The sequence below is a fragment of the Serinus canaria genome, chromosome 6, assembly GCF_022539315.1.
Source record: "Serinus canaria isolate serCan28SL12 chromosome 6, serCan2020, whole genome shotgun sequence".
Classification (NCBI taxonomy): Eukaryota; Metazoa; Chordata; class Aves; order Passeriformes; family Fringillidae; genus Serinus; species Serinus canaria.
The window spans coordinates 3,055,217-3,082,395 of NC_066320.1; the positions used below are offsets into that span (position 1 = coordinate 3,055,217).

General features: G+C 44.8%; 1 protein-coding gene across 4 annotated transcripts in view; it reads left to right on the forward strand.

Moving 5' to 3' along the window:
- MCU (mitochondrial calcium uniporter) overlaps window positions 1–27,179 on the forward strand; it is an 84,638-nt gene that overhangs the window by 54,251 nt on the left and 3,208 nt on the right. For 2 of the 4 annotated variants that reach the window (XM_050976502.1, XM_050976504.1), the window contains exons 2-6: window positions 17,627–17,696; window positions 21,561–21,731; window positions 22,536–22,640; window positions 24,856–25,016; window positions 25,493–25,696. In XM_050976502.1, the coding sequence (XP_050832459.1) occupies window positions 17,627–17,696; window positions 21,561–21,731; window positions 22,536–22,640; window positions 24,856–25,016; window positions 25,493–25,696 (711 nt within the window). Of the gene's footprint in view, window positions 1–2,935; window positions 3,199–17,626; window positions 17,697–21,560; window positions 21,732–22,535; window positions 22,641–24,855; window positions 25,017–25,492; window positions 25,697–27,179 lie in introns of those variants that run through there. The other 2 variants (XM_050976501.1, XM_050976503.1) reach the window with 2 other exon arrangements.

Sequence of the window (27,179 nt, forward strand, 5' to 3'; positions counted from 1 at the left end):
TGCTCTGTTAGTCAGTTCAAGACAGGCTTGCTCATTACATTTTGACTTTTAGAGCCTGCTGGGAGCTGACCCTCTTCCACTGTGCTGCCTGTGCCCAGCAGACACAGGTGGGTGCTCTGGCAGGGCTTGTCACTGTTTTATTTGGGACAGAAATGGGTTGCTGGTTTGAGAGTTCAGTTCCCCACACTTCATGTGGATCACTGGTGTGCCTGTGGTCCACGCTGGCAGTGTGGCTCCAGCTGTAGACACCTGTGTGTCAGGTGTGCATGCCACATGGATTGTAACAGTTGGTTTAATTCCTACTGGAGCCTTTGCTGGTTGTTTCCAAGCTGGGCTTAAAAAGAAAAAAAAAAAAAAGGAGAAAAAGTTTTGGAAAACTGCAGTCTGAAGTATGTGTCAGCTGTTTGAATGAAGTCTGCCTTGTGTTGTGTGTGTGTGACTTCTACTCCACTGTGGTGATGCCTTGAGAAGGCTGAGCTAGAGCAGAGGCCAGACAGAGCTAAAGGATAAAGCAGGGATTTAGGGATTTATTAGAAGGATCTCCTCCATGGATCCACCTTGGGCAGCACAAGAGCCCAACCAGGGCTGCACCCAAGATGACCCAAAATGGGCACAAAATGCACACCCAGTCACTGGGTCTGTCACTTTGATCAGTTCTGCTCCATTTGCATCTTTGAGTTCATTGTCCCATCCCAGCTTTAGCCCATCCAGTCCCATCCTTGTTTTTCTCTCTCCAGCCCACGGGGTTTGTGCTCTTGGGGCTGAGATTTGGCTCATTTGTCCTTGGTCCCCAGCTGGAGCAGGAATTGTTTTGTCTCCCTGCTCTGTGCACAGAGCTCACCATCCCCTGATGTGAAGCTCAGACCCACACACTGAAGCAGTACAAAATGTGAAAAGTATAAAAGCTAAACCTGAGGCATCAATGTGGTGCTGCTTGCTCCATACAGTGAACTGGATGGTGGTCTCCTTAAGGAGAGGAAAATAAGAAGTACAAATGCACTGGTCGAGAAAAATGGAGTGAAACAGTTCTTCTGGTCATTTTTGGGTTTGTTGTTTTGGTGTACTAACGTTTGTAAAGCTTTGGGGTTACTTGTTATGCTTTGGGGTTTTCTTTCATAGTAAAAAAATAAATAAATTAAAAATTCATTTGTGTTTTAGTGCCACGAATATTCACAGACTTTCTGGGTAGTGCCATTGATAGCTCATGGATTTGCTCTCCATCTTGCTGCTGTTGATAGCTGGTAAGCTGCTACCAGCTGGTGGCTTCAGAAGTGTTGTTGTAAAGACACAAATCATCAGTGCTGTCAGCAGCAGCTCTGAAACCAGCCAGCTGACTCTGTGTGCCCTCTCCTGTTGGTAGAGCTTGTCCCTTGGCTGTGGTGGTCCCTCCTAAGGTAGCCCTGGTGGCTTCATGGAGATGATCTCACCCTGTGTCCCCTGTGAAGCACCAGTGACTTTTCTTGGCACATTAAGGGAAAAGAGCTGCTGCAGTGAAAGCACTGGCAGTCTGTGCTGTAGTTTAAGATCAAGTCAGTAAAGGAGACCTTTAAAAGCCCGTCTGGAATTCTGTTTTGTTGTCCAGCTGTCCCAGGCTGGATGGTGTCCTGCTGCTGCAGGAGGCTTTGGTGTCACAGGCTTGCAGAATGGTTCCTCCATGCAGATTCCTGCGTGTTGGGCAGAAGGCTTTCCTAGAAGGAGAAAGCAGCTGTTTGAGCTTGGCAGTTAATGACTCACTGATGCCCTAACAATCAGGTTAGGCACACTGAGTTGTTAAATGATGTCTTACTGTTTGCTTAGGTACTTCAGTTGGGATCCATGAAGGAATCACAAGGTGGGAAACATTCCCCTCATAGAACTTAGCCAGCTGTCGTGTGGCTTTTGTTCTAACTTATTGTTAATTTGAAGTAGTCTGCTCTAAATGGGTGTGAGTGAGGCACGGGAGCCTCTCCCAGGCAGCAGCAAGTGACTGAACCTGCTGTGTGTTCTCCTGGAACAGAAAACTTGTAAAGCAGCATTTCCAAGTTGGAGCTGATGGGCTCCACTGCCCTTTGCCAGAATGTGCCACAGGCAGTCTCAGAGCCCGGGGTTGTAGAGATGGAGCAGGAAGGGTCTTGCCCAGTTGGTGTTCAAGTACAGAAGATGGGTGGTCTGCTTGGCTGCTGCAGCTCCTGTGCTGCTCAGGATCCTCAGTGGTGGTTCCAGGATCAAGCTGCTCCGTTGTCCTTCACAGGTGACCTTGGATGTGTGATGCCAGGCAGGTTCAGCTGCTTGTCTTGTCCCTGTTGTTCATGATAAAGTGGATGTGGTGGCCCAAGCAGTGCTTCAGCAGCTGTAGCCTGTTAAATCTAAGGACTGGCAGGAGTTGTTTCTCTGGAGTCTCCCCCCATCCTCCCCACTGAGCGTGTCTCTGTCAGATGGAAAAGGTGCCACATGCCAGCTAATGATTTGCCTAATAGTGTGGTTAAGCACCAGTGCAGTCAAACCAGTGACAGAATTAAAATTATCTCCTAATTAGACTGAGAATCAGAGAAATCCTGACTTGTGGGAAGAGGAGGGAAGCAGGGAAAGAGTTTGCATTGAAATGCAGTTCTAGGAAGGTTTGGGGCACCAAAAGAAGTTCGTGTCACCCCATTAAGGTGAGCCTGACCCTTGCGTGAGCTACCTCTAGCCAGATCAGAATGAGCATTTTTAAGCCTCTTGCTGGGCTGTAAATAGTGTGGGGAAAGCTTACTGAAATCTATTTGGGACTGTGCAGGCTTTATTTCTATTTATCTTTGTAAATTCCATTTATGCAAGGTCCACAAGTCCTGGTTTTTCTTACCCAGCCACCACCTCCTACACCTAAGGTGTGTCAGAGATGTCGGTGGTTCTGTGCAGGGCTGATAAAGGGGAGTAGGGAGGAGGTTTTACAGCCCCTTTTTGTAACCTTCTGATGCCCAGGAGGGTACAAGGTGGGCCTCTACAAAACTGCTTTGTGGCTTGGTAGCCTTGATGAACCCTTTAATTGAGAAATGACACCTTTAATTGAGAAAGCAGCACCACAGCATGAGGTGGAGCTGGCTTTGCACACCCATGGCATTCAGCCAGCAGGGACAGGAGTGCTCCTGTTTCCTGCTGGGATTCCTGCAGGGTGTTGGGGGTTTTAAACATCAGAGGAGCTGCCTCTCTGTCCAGGGAAATTATGGATCCAACACTTGGGTAAGAGGAGTGACTTTTACAAGATGCTTTGGTAGAAGTTGCTTTTTTCAGAGAAACCAGGTATTTAATCTTCCTTAGGCAGGACTTTCTGTCTGGAAGATGCAGAATTCCAAAAAAGGAGTTTGATATTAATTAATAATAAATGTGCATGAGCAAGTTCCCTCTGCCAGACGTCATCCCCTGAGCTGCCACACGCTCTCCTACAAACTTGCCAATGTATTTCTCACCAGCCTGCAAAACCAGGAGTGGTGGTTGCTCAGTGCTCTGGGGATGATGCTTCTGAATTTTTCAGTGTTCTAGAGGGTGGAGGTTTTGGTAATCCAGAGAGTCATGATGTCAAATTCATGACACTTAATGTTTTACTGGATTTAAATCCATCTTCCCTATCTACAAAATGTGAGAACAGCAGTTGTTGCTGATCTGACTTATTTACTGTGTCTGTTAGTCTGTCAGACTGGCTACTGTGTTTTTTAATATAATGTATGTATTAATAACAAATAAGAGCTGAGAAATAGAACAAGTCTCCCAAATGTTTCCGAGCCAAGGACCACACAGACTCTGTTCTAGACTGTGAAACTGTTAATGTCTCTCTTTGTTACTGTTAAAAAGGTGAATTACTGTGTTTTTGAGGTATTTGGTGGCCCAGCCCCTTGCTGCACATAGGGGCTTGTGACAACTTGGTGATGATCTTGTTCAGAAAGGCTGGGCCAGGCCAAAGCTTCCCCCTGCCCCTCTTTCCAAATCCAGCATAACTTCATAAATACCTTGTTAGCATTTGCCTGCTGAGAAACTCAATGCCAGAAAAAAACCTCAGGTGAACTTAAATTAATTCTGTTCCTCTTGCCTGCAGGCATATTGGAGTGAATTTTTCTGGGTTCCTAATGTGGAAAAGAAATTTGTCCCCAGAGGAGAAGGGTGTGCCAGTCACCCACCATTCAAGTGTGGTTCCCAGGCTGTATTCAAACTCTTGCAGTTGTAACTTGGCCTGAATTCTTTTCCCAAGTTTATAGTGATATCTTTGAATTACAGGAACACAGTGTAGAGATGAAACTTTGAAAATACTCAAGTACCCTGTGCCTGCTGTGTGAAAGGACAAGATAAAATTTGGGGAGGGGGTTGTTTGCTGTACAGCCTCCTCATTGGAGATGGCACAGGGTCATTGCAAATGTCACTGCAGAAATGGTGCTTGTCTGTAGGCAATCCATGTGGGATGTGCTCTGCCTGAGTGGATTTGCTGGGTTCTTGCACTCCTGAGCAAATCTGATTGCAGCTGGTGCAGTGTCCTGCAGCGCTGTAACAAGGCTGTGACCTGTGTTCCTCCTGTTTCCCTGCTCTGTGCTCATCTGGCTGCTGCTTTCCCAGCTGTGCCTTGTGCATGTTTTAGTTTCCATTGTGGCTGTTCCCCCTCAGAAATGAGTGATCTTTGATATTTAGTCTGAACTTGAGGTAAGTGTTCCTGGTTTGCGTGTCTGCAGCAGTGGTCTGCTTTCCCACTGAGGATTTTTTTGCTTCCAGAGCTCTTAAAGGATTCTCCTAGTATTTGTCTGGACAGCCACTTACACTGCTCCCAGCCAGCTATTTTAGTGCTTCTCTTAATGCTTTCTCAAGGGCTAATGCATTTTCAGTGCTGTGCTGGGAAAGCACACGAGGTTTCAGCTCTCTGAGGCAGTTCCAGAGCCCATCAGGCCTCCTGCTCCCCAAAAGAATAAACTCTTTGCTTGGAAATGCCTGAACTCATACCTAAACTCATCACCTTGTTGCTTTCTGTCTAATTTGAGCAATAAGCTTCATCTGTACTAAAAAAAAAAAGAAAAAAACAAACCAAACCAAAACAAAACCCTGTGAAAGAGGGATCTGCTTTTGATGTCTCATGTGAGTGTTTGGCTGTGCAAGCTTTCAGCAGAGCCCATTGGAAAGAGCTGTGACCAGCAGCTGTGGCAGCTGGTTGTGGCTCACTTAGAAGTTGTTTGGATCCCAGCACCCATCAGCAAAGCAGGGTAAGCAGGAAGGGATGAAAGAAACATTGTAATGGAGGCCCAGCCTTGAATCGCTCTTTCTTTATGTCTGGACCTTCTGAGTTGCTGATGCTTATTTTGGGGATGATTTGGGGGATGATTTTTTATCAGGCTGCAGAGCTGTGAACACAGCAGATTTCACAGGCTTAGAAAACCAGCCAGAGTCCTACCAGCACGTCAGCTGGGGAAACATTCTCTCCCCATTGTTTGTTCACCCAAAACAGCCAAAATAATTTTAACAAAGGAGAGAGAGGGGCTTTTCTATGGACAGAGAGTGACAGGACAAGAGGGAATGGGTTCAAACTGCCAGAAGACAGGGTTAGATGGGATGTTGGGAAGAAATTCTTCCCTGTGAGGGTGGGGAAGGCCTTCACAAGTTACCTAGAAAAGTTGTGGTTGCCCCATGATCCCTGGAAGTGTCCAAGCCCAGTCTGGATGGAGCGTGGGGCAGCCTGGTCTATGGAACGTGTCCCTGCCCATGTCATGGAGTTGGAATGAGATGGGCTTTAAAGTTCCTTCCAACCCAAACTAGTCTGGGATTCTGTGATTCTCTCTGGCATCTGAAAGCTGTCTCCATAGAGGGGCAGAAACCTGGGATTCACAGCTGAAAGAGCTTTAAGTCATAATTAGCATTGGATCAAAGGAAAAGTCCTGCTTCCCAGGGCTATTCAGTGCAGTGAGAGAGCATTAAAAAGGTTCTTGGAAAGAAAGTATGGAGAGTGTCTGGTTCTGTGTGAGCTGAGCCAGCCTTCCCTCTTGGATGGAAAGCTTATGTTTTGAAATATGTTTTGAAGTCCTTACCTTGATGCCTGTCGCTTCGTGGCTTCTCCACAGAGGCTTTTTTTGCTCTGTTTTGTGTGTATATTTAATTTTCCAGAGAAGAATGGTTCCATATTCATTAACTAACTGAGACTGTCAATGAAAATACAAACTGTAAAGGTGTCTCTGACAGCTCGTATAACTCAGAGCCAAATTGTAAATTGCCTTCTTCTAGACCACTGAACACCTATCACAGTATATTAAACCCAGTTTAATTGATTTGGAAAAGCTTTAAGGAAGTGATCAAGCCAAAGATCTCCTGTTACTTTCCATTCCAAATCCCTCTCCCTCAGGATAATCTCTTTTCCCAGGTCTGTTCATTCTTAAATGGCCTTAATAACTAGGAAAATGTTCATTTTCCTACTATTTTTTTTCTAGTGGTTCATTTCCAAGGCTTCTCAATCTCTCTTAATATGAGTTAATCCTCAGCCTTCATATGGGAAAGAAGTGTGAACTGCAAACCCTTTGCAGCATGTGCATCTCTGATGTGTGGTTTGAAGTTTATAGTTGGGCAAGTAGTTCAAATCAATTGTTGGGACTGGCTGTTGAAAATGGATTTGTTTGGTGTTGGATCCTCCTTGTCTTTTATTCTTTGGATGAAGCTCCAACAACTTCCATGGGGAAAAAACTGTAGGTAGAGATATAACCAAAGTATATTATATGTTCTGTGCTTTTAAAACAAAAATACTTGAGCTGAAACAATTTGAAAAATTTCAATTAAAATCCTACTAAAACAAGCCTTGTGATCTGGGGGATAGGAAATTTATAGAAAACAGTATTTTTAAACAAAGAGGTAGAATGAAATGTTTGGGTAATCCTGGTTAATCACACATCCTGGCAGTGGTTAACTTGATAAGTTAGGGGAAGTCACAGGTCTGTTTTTCTTAAAGATTCTTTAGTGATTTTAACTTGGATGCCTGGACTTAATCATTATATAAACTAAAGGTGGATTTGTGCACAGTGTGTGTCCAATAAACCCCATTTTGGCTGTTTTTGCCAAGACAGAGGAGGGAGGTTTGGGAGGGGATGCAGTGGATTGGTGCTGAAGGTGGCCTGGCTGCAGTGGCACCTCTGGGGGAGCAGCAGCCCTTCCCGAGGGCATCCAGCCTCTCATTCCCATGGGCTCAGCCTGAAGGAGTGATGGATGTGACTGAGCTTTGAGAGTGGCACTGGCACTGTTAGCTGAAGTGATTGACTTCAGTTTACAGCTATCCTCATACTTTGTCTGTTCGTGCCTCCGTGGTGCTTCCCTGCATTTGAGCCTAATTACATTCAGATTTGTAGCACAGCAGTGCCATGCAGGAGATGCTCAGATGAATAGCTCTGGGCTATTAGAGATGCTGTTGCACTCATTCCCTTTATCAATGGTCAATTAAATAAAAACCTTTTGATCTCTGGGCCTCCTGCTTATGACCAGTGATGAAGCAGTGAGTGTTCCAGTCAGCCCTACCTGCTGCCAAGGCTGGGCTGTGGGGAGCAGTCCCACAGGTGATAAAAGCTTTTCCTGCTCCAGAGGAGCCAGGAGCAAGTTTGTGTTTCTGAAACCATGCACAGAATGCTGCAGGATACCCTGTGGGTGCTGCTTGTGCTGTACCCTACTTTCCTATGGTTAGGGAGATGGACCACCTCTGCTGTGAGAAAAGGCTGGGAGAACTGGGGTTGTTCAGCCTGGGGACGAGAAGTTTTGGGGTAACCTCATTGTGGCTTTCCAGTAGGTGGAGGGAACCTACAGGAAGAGAGACTATTTATGGGGGGAATGGCTTTAAACTGCCAGAGGGCAGGGTTAGAGGGGATGTTGGGAAGAAATTCATCCCTGGGAGGGTGGGCATGCCCTGGCACAGGGTGCCCAGAGAAGCTGTGGCTGCCCCTGGATCCCTGGCAGTGCCCAAGACCAGGCTGGACAGGGCTTGGAGCAACCTGGGACAGTGGAAGGAGTCTCTGCCCATGGGAAGAGAGGGTGGAACAAGATGATCTTTAAGGTCCCTTCCCACCCAAACCATTCCAGGATTCTCTGACCCTGTGACCTCCTCCTCTCCCAGCTAGACCAGGTGAGATGAGCAGGGAAAAGCTGAACTGGGAAACCTTGGGAACTGAGTTTACCATGCTAGTTAAGCATCAGGGTGACAATTACTGTGTTTGTGTTCTTCCTGCACGTTGTTGGTGTGTCAATAAAGATCTGCCTCTGCAGAGCACTGCCTTTCACTCCTGATTTGACTTCTGCCAAGTTGCCTCTCCAGGCACGTACCTATGGCACACAGGAGGTGAGCATTGCACCATCTCCTCTCCCAGGGCACAGGAGGAGGGCAATCCTGCAAAATAAGTAAAAGTACATCGTTAACCAAAGGACATTAAACATTAACATATAGAGGTATTAAGTTTGCATGTAAATATCCTTGATCTGTGGTCTGCTAGCACAATGAAATGGAGTTCTTTAAAGGCTTTAAACATTCATATATTTTTATTGGATTTTTTTTTTTTGTTTCCTGCTGTTGCTCTAGTCTTGCCAGGGAACAGAAGGGATTTAGAAGCCAGAGTTGCACATTAACAATCCTTATAGCAAGCAGCATATACGGGGGAGAATGTCAGACATTTACCCTTAATCAACTGGAGGATTCTTCCAGGGCTTCATGAGATGTGTGTGGGACTAGCAAAAGGATTGATTTTTACTGTACTAATCTCACCTGGTGGTAAACTGCTGCAAACTGATTGTAGAAAGCAGGGAAGAATGCCAAGTTGAACATCCTACACTTTGGTATTTCTTCCAGAATAAACTTGGCCAGTGTGAATTGGCTGCAGGTATCTGTAGCCAAACTTAGGTTTTTGCTTAGGGACTGAACTTGTGAGAATCAGAATATCTATAAAGCCTGTCTGGCACTTCTGGGCAACACTTTTAAACTTCCCTGCTAAGTGCCTCATAAAGGATTCAGTCCTAAAGTGAGTTTGGCCTCTAGACTCACCCTAAGGCTCATAATCCCAGGGAAAGAACCCCTTTTTGTGGACTGCCTGGATGTGCCTTTGTGGGTACAGCCTCTTGCTGTCTGAGTACTTACCTTTCTGTTCCACCACTTTTTGGACCAAACCCAGGTGTGAAGATAGCCAGAGAGATGAGATTGTTTCGTGTTGTGCTGTCCTGCAGGGAGCTGATGGTGTAGGACTCCCCCAGCAGTGGGATGTGCTGTGGCTTGCAGGGTGTTGCACCTCTCCATATCTGAGGCTCTGCAGATCCTCCCAAGCTGTGCATGTGCTGGCTCTGGCTCCGAAGCCTGCACGAGCCTGCTGTGCCTTTTCACCAGCGAGGTTCCCTCCTCCCTGAGTTTATTTCCCTGGAAAACCAGTGGGAATTGGCTGCTCCCCAGCACACCCCAGGCAGAAGGAATTCCCTTGCACTTGTGGGAATCTCACTCCATAAACCTGCTCATTGTTTCATTCTTGGTGCTGGCAGTGCAGGAATGTCAGTGAGGTGCTGTTTCCTCCCTGGGAAACTCTTTTTGTACTGGGAGAAGAGGGGCAAGAGCTCTTCTTTGAATCTGCTTCTAACAGAGGCTAAAGGAGTTGCCTAATGGGGTTGGTAAGTGCTAGAGGAAGAAAATCAAACAAGAAACCAAACAAAACAACAGCTGAGCTGCCCTGGGGAAATGGCTGAGGGCAATCCATCTGATGCCTTCTCTCTTAGTTATGCAGTTTTCAGCTGTGGGTGGCTGAGAGAGACAAAATCCCTGAAATTAGTGAGCTCAGAACTCACTGAGTTCTTCAAACCTTTTTTAAACAGTGGTTGACATCCCCCTTAATTTTGAGAGGAGAGTTATAAGCCTTTTCAGTGAGATTCAAGTGATGAATCTGGAAATTAGGGAAAGGAGTTTAGCTCTCAGGTTTCAAAGCTGACAGAGGTTTAAATGCATCCTAGTGTATTGTTTGAGTTCTGTGTTTCAAGCCTTCAGGATTCAAAGGAATTAAAATTCTCAGTTTTTTTCTCCCCAGTAACCATGAGGATTGTATTAAAGAAGTAGAATCCAAACCATCCTGCTCCAGGAAAGCAAAAATATTGTCATGGTGAAACTATGATCTGGCATCACAAACTGTCAGGGAGAAGCTCCAGCCCTGTTTTGTGTTGCCTGCCAGAGGTAGGAAGTTCTGCGTGAAGGTTGGGTGAAAAAGGGAGTGTGAGGGTCTGGTGTACCCTGTCCATCATCTGCCTTAAGTCAGGAGTTGGGTAATTCTCTGTAAATTGTTGGCACTTGCAATAAAATTAAGAATATAGACTGAGAGAAACTTGGGTTTGGGGCTTTGATTTGGTTTTTAGTTAAGGGGGAAGTGGTGTGGATGGTGGCAAAGGAAGCACCTGTTCAAAGCAATAGATTCTGCCTGACTGATGTGCTTAAGATGTCAGCACAACTTTTTTCTCTTTTATTTCCTCCTCTTGTCTCCCAGAGGCTCCATCAAACCCATCAAATGCAGTGATGTTCCCACTCAACAACAGTTCCTGCTGCAACTCCTCAGTTGAGTTTCTCCAGAGCAGCAGTAATGCCTGGGAGAAAGGCACAATGAAGGATGAGGAACAGTTACTTCATCCCTGCTTTTTCCCTTTTCTGCAGAGAATTAATCTCTTTCCTCCTTCCCCCTCCTCTTCCTGGACACTGTGGATTACCTGCTTCTTTTTAGGCAGATGGGCAAAGGAAGCAGGATGAGAAAGGAGTATTTATAGCTCACCTCCTGTTTATGTTCCCTTCCTAGCAGATGTGATAGAGCTTTGTACTAATGCTGGAAGAAGAGAAAATTCCGGCAGGAATGAGAACTGAGGCAAATGAAGACCATTTGCTAACGCATAGGTCATACAAAGTGCTTCCAAATGCAAGGAATAACACTTCCCACATCTTGCTGGCATTGCCTTTTTTTGTGTGTTTCTGTCTACAGCCTGATTTTAAAACACAGAAGAAAAAAATCCACGAAGAAAAGCACTGCAGTTCAGACGGGTTCTTGTTTGCTTGACCTTCATCCGCATGAAGCGCTGCCCTGTGGGGGCAGTGGGCGCAAAATGTTCTTTTTGGTGCAAAACCTGACCTCCTGAGTGGGATGGAGCAAGGGCGTGCTGTCAGAGAGAGAGAGAGGAATCAGTTCAAGCCAGTGGGATTTAATCAGACAAGTGTTGTTTGGGTCCTGGGAGATGGTTGAAAAAGGCAGTGGTTTGGACTTAGAGAAAATTTTGCTCAGAAGTGTTTGGCTTGTTGCTGTCACCGCGAGGACACAGCTCCTGGGCATAGGAGCTTTCCCCAGTGTGTTCCCTCTCCAGCCAGATCCCTGGGGGTTTGCATGGATGCAGTGTGAGCTGGGATTGTTCTGTCACATCCCAGACTCCCAAACAGCAGCCCAGGCTATTTCTTCTGGGAAATGCTACACAGTTGTATTGGCTGTGTGAATGTATCCAGAGGGGGTTTGCATGGATACAGTGTGAGCTGCACCCTTGTGGGAGCAGGGATTGTTCTGTCACATCCCAGACTCCCAAACAGCAGCCCAGGGTATTTCTTCTGGGAAATGCTACACAGCTGTATTGGCTGTGTGAATGTATCCAGAGACCACAGCAAGAAGCTGGAGAAGGTCTTCCACACAGGGTTGAAAATCCCTGGTAAAGTTGGTCTCAATTTCAAAGGAAGATTGAGATTTTTTTTTTAATATATAATTTTTTTCTCTCAAAGAGAGATCCCAGAAGAGGGCAATGGTGTCCAGGCGCCTCAGAAAGAAAAGAAGGGGGGTGAGAGATGCAGGTAGGCATCTCCAGTGGCAGACAGGCCTGTTTTGATCCCTTTGGAGGTGAGTGAGGAAGGCAGAGAGGACGCTGAGGAGGAATTAGCAGGAATTAGCCCAAGTTGGGACTGGCAGCAGGCAGGGCCCTCACACAGCGCCGCCATCTTCCCCCGGTCACTGCGCTGCCCTCAGAGCCCCTCCGTGAGGGACTGCTGCGGGCTGGCAAGGTCCTGTGAGTGCTCAGAGCCCCACACTGGCTCCTTTGGGATGGGTTTTATGGGCAGACTGGTTTGATAGTCACTGGGTGGGGTGCCTGGGACTGGGAGGGGTCTGAGGGGTCTCTGTGGGGGCTCTGTGGGGTGGCTGGGCCTGAGGGGTCTCTAAAGGCTGTGGGGGTGTCATGGGGCCTGAGGGGTGTCTTTTATCTGTGGGGTGTCATGGGGCTGAGAGGTCTCTGACATCTGTGGGGTGTCATGGGGCTGAGGGGTCTCTGATATCTGTGGGGTGTCATGGGGCTGAGGGGTCTCTGATACCTGGGGTGTCATGGGGCTGAGAGGTTTCTGTGAGGGCTGTGTGGGTTGTCATGGGGCTGAGGGGGATCTCTGATATCTATGGGGTGTCATGGGTCTGAGCGGTCTCTGTGATGGTTGTGTGGGGTGTCACAGGGCTGAGGGGGGGTCTCTGATACCTGGGGTGTCATGGGGCTGAGGGGTCTCTGACATCTGTGGGGTGGTCAGGGGGCTGAGGGGTCTCTGTGAGGGCTGTGGGCTGTCACAGGGCTGAGGGGGATCTCTGATATCTGTGGGATGTCATGGGGCTGAGGGGTCTCTGATATCTGTGGGGTGTCTCAGGAGGCTGAGAGGTGTCTGGGGTTGAAGAGTCTCTGGTCTCTGTTTGGGGCTGAGGAGTCTCTCTCTCTGGGGTACCTGATGAAGGGTCTCAGTGTGCAGTGTCTAAGGGGTTTCTTGGATCCTGGATAAAGGGTTGGTTAAGAGCAAAATGTTAATTTCAGGCTGTTTCTTGATATTATCCACTTTAATTGGCAGTAAATCAACTTTCCCTTAGTCCAGTCTGTTAAGCCAGCGAGCAGTGGTGACTGATCTCCCTGCCTTCCTCCTTTTATCCTGAATCATCCCGTCCTGTTCCCCAGGAGCTTGGGGGCAGCTGGCCCCAGTCAATCCCTCACAGCTCAATGTACTTCAATCCAGGCAGAGCTTATGTGCCCGTGCAAAACCACTGGCTGTGTTGGGAAGTCACACATCACATCCCTCAGACAGCAGGTTTCTGGTCAGGGCATGGCTTTGCCCTGAGTCTCCTTTACTTTGCAAACAGCTGGTGAGAAGGGGAAGGAAAAGGGGAGGACAGAAGGGAACATTGATAATTTAGGATCTGGGTACTATTTTGATTCTTTATTTTCTTTTTTTGGTTTGGTTGAGATTGAAAGCATTTGAGATGGTATTTTGTGTTTAGACTTAGATGTTTATTATTTTTATTTATGTTACAGTCTCACAAGTTGTGAATTCTACAGTATTTCACTAACAGGTTACAAAAATTGCTTTGTGTCTATCTCTACAAGGTCTTTTAAGGAAAAACTATGTAATTAAGAAATAACACTTAAATTATTTTTACTTTTATCTTAACTAATCACTCATGTCTCATAATGTGGATTTTTCTATCTAATTACAAAATACTACTCATGAAGAAGGACTAATTACTGCTTTAAAACTTTTTTCTTAGCTTTCTATATATCATTATATTTTAAAACTTTAAGCTCCAAGTTTTCTACTGCGTGATATTACACACTTCTAATCAAACTACACACTCAATCTTAGTTCTGTTGTTGAATTTTGGAAGTCTTCTTCACGGCCTCAGGTCAAATGCAGCATTCCATTGGGGGTCAGTGTTTGTCAGTCTAAAATTCTCAGCATCCAGGGTTCCAACATCCTGTTTAAGAGAGACCAGAATCTCACAGATTGAGTGCAGGAGCAGAAATGAGGTAAACACAGATAAGTGGAGCCCTTCAGAATGGTTGAGGTGAGTGGCTTGGGTTGCTGGGGCTGCTTGGGGAAGCCCACAGCAATTTTCATCACTGAGATTCCAGCCTGGAGGTTTTAGGATAACCACTTTTAGAGCCAGGAAAGACATTCAGTGTTTCGTGCAGCAGAAGTTGGGATGGAGGGAAAATAGCTGGTTCTTGGTTGGAAAAGGTGTGCAGCTTTGGATCAGACTTAAGGCAGCCCCATATAAAGAAGGCCCCTTGTAATTTGTGAAATAGATGTGTCAGAAGCACTTGCAAACATGACTCTTAAATGCTTTACTTGTAGCAAGAAATTTTTATGCAGAGAATGCTCTGTTTTTCACAAAAGCTCTGCAGTTCTTGCTGCACTGGTACTCCAGGAAATGAATTAGCAGCTTGTTTTACTTGGGTTCTAGAGTAAGATGTTCATCTTTAGTCATGCTTGGGGTGTGGGTTTTTTTTTCCTGGTCAACCTCTTTTCTGATTTTAATTAGTGTTTGGAGACTCAATCTCCTAAAGTTGTTAGCATTCTGTCACTGATAATTACATACCTGGAGAACAGGAGCTGCTCCCTCTTTTTCCATCAGACAGCACTCATTGGTAGCCAAAAGGTTGATTTTTTTTCAGCAAGGCTTTGATTAACTTTGTCACCCAGGTAGTACTGGGAAAGCTATGTAAGGAACTTTAGGGATGCTGTTGTTTTTGCCTTTGGGTTGGCTGATACACACCTGGAGGAAGCATTAGTTTTAGGTAGAGGACTGGGACTTTTTTCCTCTTGCTCCTTGAATCATTTTGGGAGTGCAGCTGCTGCATAACCCTGAGCCTCTCAGCATGCATCTTACTGCAGATAAGGCAGGAAAAGAAGGATCTGATGGATGTGGAATGTGAATTCCTGCATGTGTTCCTGTGAGACCCAGAAAGTTATCCTAGTGCTTAAAGCTTTTTGCTTTTGTGGTCTGGCTTTAGAGCTTTTCACACTCACAAGAATTGCTTATTTTGGGAGGGGTGGACCAGCCAGTATCGACTAAAATTTGGGTGCAGTTATTGCACACTTGGTAGCTGAAGGGGGGTGGGCTGTTGGCTGTTTACCTGAAGGGCAGATCTGATCAGTAATGCTTGAAATGGGTTCCTCTCTGTGCCCTGCACTGCTCTGATCCCCAGCTTCAGCCTTCTGACACCTTCCTGTATGAAGCTGTTGAACTGCAGACATTGGGTAATGGGTTCAAACATTTCTCTCCATTTCAATTTTAAAACAACAGTCTCCCTTCAGGAGTAAAAATGATGGATGACTCCGTGAGCTCTTGCTAACCTTGGATGACATACCATGACCTCTTGGTCTCTGCTCAGTTTTGAGCTCATTTGTTCCTCTTTTTCCCTTCCTGCCCAGTAGAGACTGTTGTTGTCGATAAGGAATTGTACCAGCAGCACAATCTGTCTCACCAGAGCTGCAGGAGTGACAGATACGAGTGCTTTAACTGCATCTCTCCTGTAAAATGTTCTGGCAGCACACTGCTGGGGAGGGGAGTGCCCAGGAAACAGAGGGGTTTAGCCCATATTGGGTTACAAGAATCGTGCAAGGGGTTAAGTCTGGGGACACCTCAGCTTTTTGATGAGTCACCTAACATGCCCTGGTTTTTTCAACCTGTTTTGCCTTTTCTCTGTTTTGTTTTATGAGGGCAGGAGGCTTCTGGAGCGAGCTTGTATCTGTCAGATACTCGTAGCCTTAAGGCAAAGTGCTACCTGATAATATCTTCCAGCTACATGGTTGTTTTGCAGTAGGATAATGCTGGGTTTAGCAGGGTGTAGGGTGTTCTGAGAACTGTGTTTTTGGGCTGCCGTCCACATCTGGTAGAAAAGCAGAGTCCTGCTGTGCAGTGTTTGGAAAAGAAATGAATTACGTTGTGCAGAGGGGGAGAGTGAAGCAGTAAAAACCTTATACTGGTGGTAGCTGTGCTGTGGGAAATCAGGTCTACAAACAGTAAAATCAGGTCTACAAACAGTCTTTGGGGTAGTGCTCTGTAACTGAGGAGGGTTTGTGTCTCACTGAGTGAATTCTGCCCACTTGTTTTTGTATCTGATATTATTTTTGGAAGGATTGAAATTCCCCTCCTTAGGTAAAAATTAGTTCTGAAAATTGATTTGCATGTGGCACCACATCTGATCCTTGAAGCTTCTGACTTTGTTAATAATATAACAGTAATGCCAGGACAACAGAGCTGAATCTGTACCGTATGTGGGACCATAGCTGTGTTTTTCTCAGACCATTTTTGAGACTAAAACCTGGGGTTTTTCAAAGGGAAGGTGTTGTCCTGGTTGCTCAAGAGTAGCACATGTTGTCAGAGAATCAAGAAGACTTGGTTATTTCACTTGCAAAAAAGCAAATTTGCCGTTCGGTTCCCAACACGCAGTTGTTTTTTACAACATTACTTTTGCTGAAGCATTCAGCTTCCCACTTGGTGCCCACTTATTCTCCTGTCTGATTTGACCCTGGGAAGCTGAAAATGCAGTTAAGAGGAGGCAAATTGAAAATGACTGATTTTTGTTGTCTAAATGGATAGAAATGAAATATAAACACAGCACATGTCACAGTGAATTTCTAGAGCTGTCAATGCAGTTACCATCAGGGCCAAAGGTCCTGCTTTCAAGAAAGATAAGTGGAAACTATCCTTGGTTTGGATATCAGGCTTCAGAGGACAAGGGAAGTAGCAATTAGAGCCATTCAAAGTAGGTTATCAAAGGCAACCTCATGAAACACAGAGGTCTGGACAATTTGGCAGAGAAATAATCAGCAACCTGGGTTTTGTTTGCAAACTTTATTAGAAGTTTCCTTAAACAAGTCCTCCCTGTAAGATACCTTTATAAAAATGTAGGTTTGGCAGCTGTGTTTTAGCATTCAGCAAAGAAAAAGTATTCCAGACTGTAGAAATGTCCAGATTGGACAACAGCTGTTGAAAAATCTGAGGCTAGCCACTGAAATATGAGCCACCATAGACAGGTGAGAACTGGTGTGTTACCCCTTACTGTCATTTACACTTGGGCTGCTTTGTGCCAGAGTTGTAATTTCAGCGTTGGAGAAGGATTAGTGTAATATAACCAGTGTAACATAATCTAAAAAATAGACTTTAAGTCAGTCTGGTTGTAGATTTTCGTGGGCAAATGAGTCTCTTGCTAAGTTTGCAGAACATTCAAACCCATTCATGTGCTTTCTTCCTGTTGGGCTGTTGTTGTTTTTTATTTTTATAGCTCAGTATTACGATTATTGCTTTTTTTGTTGGAACAGTTTGTTCTTCTCTGCGCAGGCGTGTTTATTGCTTCGTGTCTCAGAGTTCAGCTTCCCTCTGTAAGGACACGAGTAAAGTAATGTTGGCATGGCAAGCAACCAAAGAGAATGACCCTGTTAATCCACAACTCTAAACATCCATCCTGGTTATGCAAAAAACTTCTTTTTTTAACCTTTAAAAAGACTTGTGCTTTGATATGATTTCTACTGAGTGTCTGTGTAGTAAGCTAAGTGGATTTCTTAAGACTGATTGACTGTGTGGCTTTAAAAAGGCATGTCACATTAAGGAAAACAAACCACGAGTGTTCTGTTCTAGACTCTCAGCTACCTGTGTGGAGAGTGAGGTGTGTAGAGGTGAACTTGGCTGTAGGGGGAATCCCTGTGGGGTGACAGATGGGAAGGGAAGAGGCTGTTCCTGACAGGTGCTCCGGGTTTGTGGCCGCTCCTGCGGACGGGAGGAAGTGCCCCGCGCGGGCATTGGGGAGGGGGCACAGGAGATGGCGCGGGGCCGGATCCTGCCAGACTCTGAGCATTTGTCCTTTTTCCCGTGTTTTCCAGGTGCATCAGCGGCTGTCTCCTTGGCAGAGCGTGAGAGTGGTGTATTGCAGTACCGTAGTGCCCTCTGATGGTGAGTACACACCAGCTTCTACCTCACTTGGACTTCCCCAACTCGGGTTTCATTCCCTGCCCCCTTTTCTGGTGGAGGCTTCTTTGGCTGGGCACCAATCTCCAGTTTGGAGCTAAGGAAGCGACAGAGAGAACAATGTCAGGAGGAATTAAGGCAATGGGCAGCTTTTCTATGAACTGTCCTTACCAAACTGGACAGGCTTTATGAGGAAACATGGAATTGCGTGCAACTGTCCAAATCTTTTTGCTAGCTTCTTTCTGATGTAGCTGTGAGGTCTGTATGACCCCTACCCCTCAGGGTGCTGTCCTTCCTGGAGGAATGTGCCAGAGGCTGGAGCCAGGCTCTGTTCAGTGATGCCGAGCACTTGGACACGAGGCAAAGGGCAGAAACTGATGCACAGGAAATTCTACCTGCACATGAGGAAGATCTTCTCCTGTGCACTGGAACGGATAGCCCAGAGAGGCTGTGGGGTCTCCCTCACTGAGGGTACTCCAGAACCATCTGGACACAATCCTGTGCTCTGGGATGTCCCTGCATGAGCAGGGAGGTGGCACCAGAAGACTCATTGTGGTCCCTTCAGTCTGACCCTACCTGCCCCCTTAAGTCCATTTATATAACAAAAATGCAGTTCAGCTACATGCCACAATAGTCAAAAGCATCATTTACTACAGTAAATAAGTTTTGAAGCCAAGGCAGTATTATTCCTTTATTAAAATTCTGGGACAGCTCAGGCATGAAGCTTTTTTGATAAGGTTGTCAGAGCTCAAAGCAAAAGGATGCACTGGTGGAACTGTTGAAATCTCAGTGTGCCACAATGCAAAGAGGAAAGGAGCAGCTTTCAGCTGCTTAACATCTGCATGCTGTGCACAGGGAGTGGAGCACTTGTGCTGACAGATGAGGGCATTGAGTGAATCCTCTCCTTGTTAAGGCTTGTTAAGAAGGTCTAAAAGCTAATAAAGGAAGGGTTCCTGCTTCCCCTGCCAGGATAACAAGTGTGCAAAGACAAAGAGAACATGACTGCTCTGCAGAGCTTACATGAAAACCTGGCAGCTTAAACCGGTAAAAGCGTAGAGGATGTGTAAGGTTGAGAAGATATCTGCCTGTGCTGATTTGATTTTACCTCTCCTTGTGTTGTGCTTGAATAATTCTCTCATTATTTCTTCCTATAACTTTGCCTTTACCAGTAGCCAATGTTCAACACTGACTTCTTTGGCCATACTATTTTCTTTTACTATACTTCGTTTTGACCTCATTTGTTGCTTAAGTTGCTCTTAGGCAAAAATGGAAATCTTTAAAAAGAGAATACCCATGACTTCTTGCTGGTGCACATATGATTGAGTCAGAACTTTGTGGCACTTGGATGGAACTCATGCCTCAAAGCAACCCCCCATTTAGTACAGCATGTAAAGGTTTTCAAATCCCCCATGGTCTCATTTAGCACCATTCCTGGCCAGGCTGTAGGTGACTGTAAATGTGGGTGCAGCTCACTTGTATAAAATTAATTTCTTTTACGGGTCCCATGCCTTTAAATCCTGGCTTAAAATTTAACTAGGGGAAGATTAGCTGAAACCTTAGCACTGTAATTAGAGAGGTGCCAAATGCTTTGTCCCCTTCGTAACTTGTGAAGTAGATGCAGAAGACACACAGGGCTGTGGGAGAGAAGAGTGAGGCAGCCATATCACAGGGACTTGTTAATAACTTTAACTGGAGCTGCCTGCTGCTGTCTGTTAGGTTTGTGTAATTGTGTCCTTCAGTTTTCCTTCTTTTCTTTGCCTCTTCCCTCTTCAATGCAGTAAAAATCTGACCAGCATTGCTTGTGTGGGAGGTGGTGAGAGGATCAACCTGCAATCATGGACTTTCCCCACCAATTAATTAAACTCAGAAATTACTTTTACAAGGTTTTTGCAAGGAAAATATAAAGCAGTTGTATTTACAGGCTTATGGACCCTGTCTTTTGAAGGGAAATAATTTGGTCTTTAATACTTCACCTAAGCTGGAAATCCTAGTGAAAGGCTTTGTTTGTGCTCCTAATGCTGATGACTCCTAAAATGTAGCAGGGCTGTTCCTGGTAGGCACTTCCTCCAGAGCTGGCAGTCCTGGAGCTCTGGTTGTGGTGTGGTACTGATGGGGATACATGGAAAAATTGTAAATGCAAACATTGTTCTATCTTTTTCTCTGAAAAAAAAAAAAAAAAACTGCTTCACTGCCTGCGTGATCCAGGTAGCATTTTAAATTTAAAGAAAACCTGATAGCTGGTGTCATAACAGCTGCTACTAAGGAGCTCTAAATTCTGTCTGACAGTCCAAATAAATTAGCACTTTACTGGAAAGAAATAAAGCAAATATCTGATTCTTGTCTCTGAAGTCTGTGCTTCAAACACTAAAGCTTCTAAAATCCTGTCAGATGTCTGAGTCTTGAGAGCAGGCATCAATAGGTTTTCAAATACTGGGGCCTCTTAGGATGCTTTAGTTGTTTTAGGTGACCATACTTGGTTGCTTCCATCTAGTCTTTAAGGACTTGAAGGCAGCAGTCCCTTGCAAGAGAGAAAAAGCTTTTTTATGCTTGATTCATTTCATGAAAGTGTTTGATAGTTAAGAATGAGAATTCTGGCTTTGTACAAGTGCATTTGGTAAATCCTTTCTCAATATCCACAGTCCCCCATTTTTGGAAATATGTGTTGCCCCAGGACTTGTCCCCATAGTTCCCTTTGCTAGTTAAAATAACATTATTTGCCTTTATTTCTACTTCTGTTGACTTTTTGACTGGCTGGTTTTGATGTTAGCTGCTTAGAATGACTTTGCATGTCAGTGGATGAGTTCAGTGAGTTTAAGGAGACAAGAGTTGACCAGAGCTACAACAGGTTGGGATACTGAGGCAGATGAATTGTGGGTGGGTGTGACTGCACCATCCTTGAGACACAGCAAATGCTCTGAGCAATAAAAAACCCTGTGTGTTTTTATGTAAGAAACATACCTATAAAAGCAAATCATTTTGAGGTGTGCTGTTATATCTTAGCAACTACATCACTTGAGGACAATTATGACTGTGATTCAGTAAAGAGCTTAGGGAATATGAACTTTTGACTTTTCTACGTATGGATCTCACGAAGTACGTGGAGCAGGTTGTGGCAGTAAAATAATAAACTGCCTACAGCTCATACAGGTCACTACCATTGATTTTAGAATTACAGAAATCCTCAAGAATGCCCTCAGAAAAGCTTTTGGCAGTACCAAAGAAATGGAAAAATCTTGTTTTATCTACACCTAAGTAGTAATGCCTGTCTGGAGAAGTACAAAGCATATTGATCCCATGAATTTTAGATGAAATGACCTTGAAGCCTAAACTCGGAGTGCTGTTCTCCTACAGCCTCACGCTCCTGACTGCTTTCTTACATGTTTTGCCTCAGGACAAGGAGGAAGAAACCAGAACTAAACAAGAATATAAACATTTGCAGTGGGTCCTTCCTTGATGTTTCCTAATAGACTCAATCTGCCTTTGTCTCCTGAGCTATAAATCCTGATATAAATAGCAGTGTTTTGTCTTCCATAGTCCAAAATGCTTTTATTCTCAAAACCTAACCAAAACATACTGTGCTGTCATGTTATGGCTTTTAGATATCATGTTGCCTTTAGAACAAAGGTGACTGTGTTTAGAGTAAGTAACTTTCACAAACTACAGAAAAACACTGCCAAGTTACTGGCGTGAGAATCTTTGCTATACTGCCATTTTTCTTTGGCCACATCTCTGGAGAAAACCAAAAGTTTAATCTGTTATATTCAGATTATAATGAGGTTTGCCTCTTCTCCATGGAACAAGTAGAGAAGACCTGTTACCTTCTGACTTGTGTTGTTGTTGTCCCTGCAGAAGTGACAGTGGTTTACCAGAACGGGTTGCCTGTGATTTCTGTGAGTCTCCCATCGCGGCGCGAGCGCTGCCAGTTCACCCTGAAGCCCATCTCAGACTCTGTCGGGGTGTTCTTGCAGCAGCTGCGAGCAGAGGACAGAGGGATTGATCGGGTTGCAATCTACTCAGCAGGTACTCTTGTTTACAAACTGATTGATTTACTTGCCTGCCAGCTGTCTGCATCCAGCCTTTTGCTTTTGGAGTAGAAGTTCACTGTGGTGCGAGTTCTCCGACCTTCCTGAAAGAGCAGAAGGTAGAAATGCTATTCCTAGAGTTAGAATATTGTGTAGTCAGTGCTGCCAAGGAAATCAGTCCTAATGGAGATGTTTTCTGGGGAGTTCCTTACTATTTAGTGGGAAAGATGCAAGCTGTGCAACCTACAGAGAGGTTCAAATGGATTTATAAGGAATTGGGTGTGGAAGCTGGTGCATGGGAAAACAGCATCCTGCTTTAGCAATGGGAATTCAGTCATGTTTCATCTTTCGTTGTCCTGACAAGAAGTATCATCCTTTACAAAGAATATTTACATTATTTATTTACAGTATTACTGTAAATAGCTAAGAATTTAAAGTTATTTTGTAAACTCTAATTCCATTTTGGCTTTAAGGGACTCTGCGCTTTGACTTTTAGTCGTAGGGCAAAGCACATCAAGAGATCAAGTTCATCTGAAGACTTTACTGTTCTTAAGAAAGATTTTTATGTTTTTCTGTATTTTTGTACACTACTTCCATACTTTGGATGTACTGTTTTTTCATTGTCTGATACTGTAAATTAAGAGATCCACCCTCTGGTTTTCTGTAAATAATATTTACATTATTCTGTTTACAAAGAATAGAAACCAAACAGCTGGACTTGGGATGGTGTTACAGCTTAGCCACAGCACGTTAAAGTTCTTTGTTCCTCCTGCTCAGTGCATCATCTGTGTTTTCCTTACAGATGGCACACGTGTGGCCTCCTCCACAGGCATAGACCTGCTTCTGCTGGATGACTTCAAACTGATCATTAATGATGTCTCCTACCATGTCAGACCACCAAAGAGAGGTAAAGCAGCCTGCTTCTGCTCAGCACTGGGAGTACATCTCAGTATTCAGTCCCTGCTTCACTGCAACATGCTTTATTAACTTGTTCAGGAGCACAAAGTGTTGTTTCTGAAGGGAAACCTCCTGGTTTCTAATCCTGCCCTTGGAGCCCAATTTAGAGATATCCAAGTAATCAGAATAATCACTAATGAAAAGCAGATATTTCATTCTGTTCAAAGCTAGTGCCCCCAGCCCTCAAGAGGAATAAACAAAGAAATAGAATTCCTTGTAATTTTCAAGTTTTTCAAATTGTTTTATAATTACTGGAGAGTAATTTAATTTAACTCATTCTGAAGGAATACAGTACAAGATGGGAATTAGATTGAAACTTAGACTGTCTGGTTTGGAAGAATAAATTGCTGCTTCCCCTGAAAGCTAACACTGTTTCCATTTAGGTGTGGTACTTTGCAGATAATATTGCAGAATAAATATTGCAGATAAACCTCAAAACCGTGTTAGCTACCATGCAGTAAAATAAAGGAGACTGTGCCCTTAGAAGAATCAGGTAGGAGGGGAAGGGAAAGCAACCTATTTTGAGACAATAAGAAAATCCATTTCAATAATATTCTTTGAACATGTGTGATTTTCAAGATGTGAAAACCTGCAAAGAAGCTTTTGAGACATTTCAGCATTACTGGGGGAGGCAGTAATTCAGTGTTTTTATCTGCCCTCTTTCTTCTGGGCAGCTTCATAAAACACCAGTTTCTTGCATGCCTGTAGTTACCTCTGAGGATTTAAACAAGGGGGAGAGCTTGGGAAATGCTGGCTCTGCTTGGCTCTTGGCTCCCAGATGTGGGGGATTTTATTGTTCTGTTATTCTGGAATTGGGAGTGCAGTTTACTGAGTGAGATGGTCTTTCTCCTGTAAATGTGGGGTGGACTGACCTCTACTAGAGATGATTTTTTTTCCCCCCTCATTAAAAGCATCTTAGCAGAAAGTTCTCTGCTTATACTGGATATCTGAACCACTGGGTGCCACACACACAAAGCTACTCTGTCACCCACTGTGTGCTGATAGGTGAGCTTTGGGATCACCAAGGTTACAGAAAATTGTCTCCTAGGATGCACTTGCCAAGGAAATTTCTATAGTTTGTGCTAAAATTATTGTGCCTGCAAATAGGCACTGAGATTAGTTCTGTCAAACTTTTCAGCTCTTGCTTTTGCATTTTTACCAGATCACCTTGTGTATTTGAGAATGGAAATGCCAGAATACTGCAATTTTAAATAAGTACTTCTTGATGTTTGCCTCATTAGGGACACATGGATTTTTCTTTGTAGCAGAACAGAAGCCCTTTAACTAGACTGAAATTATATACTTTGTGTGTCGTGGCACAGGCAGCTGAGTCACTTTTTTTCCCTTGAGCTGCTGGTGTTAAAACTTAAGCTGTCCATGGCTTTTTGAGTTGGTGAAATTGTATTTTGATACCTTTAGGTGCAAGTCCCAGGATGCTACAAAAAATAATTTTTTATTTGGTTAATGTCAAAATATTTTGCTTTAATTTCAAACTTCTTTTTTTTCCATGTGGACTGTAAAAAAATACAAGTAGTCACAACTCCTTTAAGAACTGGTATCCTCTAGGAATCCTTTTTGAGTTGCAATGCAAGGATAAAGGTGCCTTTGAGTCATGGCCCTGTTCTTGTTTCTAGATACTGTGTGGGAGAGCTTCACTCTTTTGCCTGCAGCCCAGCAAGGGGTGTTACCCACAGAGCACTGGGAAACAATTCCTGGCACTGGCACTCCAAGTGCTGCTGATGAGGCTGTTCTGGGGTCTCTAACCCACAAAGCTCAGTTGCCACCAGCAATAAACTCTGGTTGTTGGTGGTCTGTATTCTGAGTTCTGCCCGTGTCTTGGCAGCTGGTGTGATGGATCGTAGCTAGTTTAGTTTGTTTGTCTTGTATATAAATATGAATCAGAAGCAGCTGTTGGATAATCTGGTCAGCTTTATAGGATACCTCTCTTTTCCTCCTTCTTATCAAATTTTAGGAGTGTCCAGTAGTAAGGCCTGCTTTTCTTTCAAAGGCATCACATTGTCTTAGAGTGCTGGAGCTCTTCCAAAGGCCTCTTTGTTGAGAAGATAGTTTTGTTCATTTCCAGTGCAGACTAATAGCAGTTCCCCAAGGGCCCTTGAGCAGCCCTGTGGGCACAGTGTGTTAAAGCAGCCTCTGTTTTTCCCTAGAGCTCTTAAGCCATGAAAATGCCACGACGCTGAATGATGTGAAGACATTGGTTCAGCAGTTGTACACAGCCTTGAGCATCGAGGAGCACCAGCTGAACAAGGAGAAGGAGCTGATAGGGAGACTAGAGCAATTGAAGGAGCAGCTAGCACCTCTAGAAAAAGTAAGGAGTGTCTCAGTGTGTTGTATTTATCCTCCAAATGCAGCCTGGATGTATTTCCAGGTTTTAATTGGGTCCCTGGCATGCTTCAAATAGTTTTAAGATCACTGAACCAAGTGTTTACCAAACCATGTCTGCTTCTGGTTTCTGTGGAAATATTTTGTTTCCTTGCTTCAAGTAGTTGGAAATGAGCTTGTTAGTAAATAAAAGCTGGGGCTAATGCAACAGAACATCTCTGAACGTAGAGAAATAAATACTGTCCTGAGACATTCAGAGCATGCTCAAAGTATAAGTGCAGCAAGATAGTGATGGAAGAGAAGCTGAGGTTTGTTTGTATAAGCATCATGCATAATCAAATCATGTTTCAAACCACTTAGTGTTGCTATTAATATAAGGGACTGATTTTACATTATTATCTCTTAACAATATTAACATAATTACTTCTGAGACTGCAAGGTGTGTGTTTCTGCCTTCTGCAGGTAAGGATGGAGCTCAGCAGGAAAGCAGAGAAGAGGACAACCTTGGTGTTGTGGGGAGGCCTGGCCTACATGGCCACTCAGTTTGGGATTCTGGCCCGCCTCACCTGGTGGGAATACTCTTGGGACATTATGGAACCAGTCACCTATTTCATCACCTATGGTAGTGCCATGGCAATGTATGCTTATTTCGTAATGACCCGCCAGGTAGGACTTGGTGTGCTGATATTGACACTTCAGTAGAAGACTTTCTCTGGGCTCTACTCCCTAGAAAAATAGCAAAGTTGTGCCTGGTAGAAGCTGCTTTGCCCCTTCCTTATCCTATTGGAACACAGATGTCGCTTGTTTGATTTGTGCTGGCCAGGGAGGTGGTGTGTGGCTGTGGGGGGTTCTCATGGTTGTCCTGGCTGGTTGTCTTACCAGAAATACTTTTCTAAAAGTGTTTGGTGACTGACTGCTGTAGCCAGACAGATTAATCTGCTGGCAGATGTGGTCAGTACAGACAGGTGTGGCTGCCTGAGATACCTTCTGAGCTTCAAGGAAGCCCACCCCTCTCACATGCCATGCTGGCCTTGTTAAAGAGCCCAAGGATCAGGCATCTTGTCACAGATCTGGTCTCCCATCCAGATGAAGAATCTGTCTCTGGATCCTTGTAATTGTGACAGATTCTCTATGGATTTTCTAGTGCATGGTTTTTTATCTCATCAGTTCCTAATTCTGCCTATAAAATGAGGAAAGGAAGGCTCAAAGTGTCTCTGCTGTCACAGGGCCATCAGAACAGATGCTGCAGGTGTTCCAGCATGGTGTCCCAAGGGTCTGTCAGCTGCATCATTTCAGGGGCAGTATTTATAGCTTTTATCCCTCCTTTTTTCCCCACAAACTTGTCAGTATGAAATGTTAGTTCTTCTTGTCTCTGCATGGAAGGATTCGCACACTGGGGACAGGAGGAAGGTGCTAGTAACTCACTGCTGGAGTGTAACAAATGAGTAGAGAAGCAAATGTCTGACTTTGCTGGGTGCGGCTGGCATGGAGTTAAAGTTCTTCAGAGCAGCTGGTGTGGTGCAGTGTTTGGCATTTGTGACCAAGACAGCCTTGGTAACACAGCAGAGCTTTTTCTGTTGCTGAGCAGTGCTGGTACAGCATCGAGGCCTTCTGTGGTTTTTGTTCTTCCCTACTCTGCCCCCTCCCAACCCCCTTCTTCCCATCTCAGGGAACAGGGTGTGGGTGAGTTGTTGTGAGGGAACAAATCTGGGACAGCTGCCCTGAACTGACCAAATTGATTCTCCATACTACATTGATGTCACATCTTGCAGTAAATTGGGAGGGAGTTTCTCCAAAGCAGCTGTTGCTCAGAGTCTGGCTGGGCATTGGTCTGCTGGCAGGAGGTGGTGAGTGATTGCTTTTGCATCACTCTTATGTTGTGGGTTTTTTCCCCCTCAGTTATTAAACTGTCTCTAACTTCACACTTAAGTCTTTCTTGGTTTTTTCCTACCTGTGGGTGCTCTTCTCTCTCCCATCCAGCTGTGCAGCAGTGAGTGACTGGGTGGGGGTTTAGCTGCTGGCAGGGATCACCCACCACTGTGTGTGGACCAGGCTGGTGCCTTCTGTCAGGAACTGGTTATTCTCCCAAAAACACCTGAGACACTGTGCTATGGCATCCTGTGCTGCCTCCCTGCTGTAGCTTTATTCC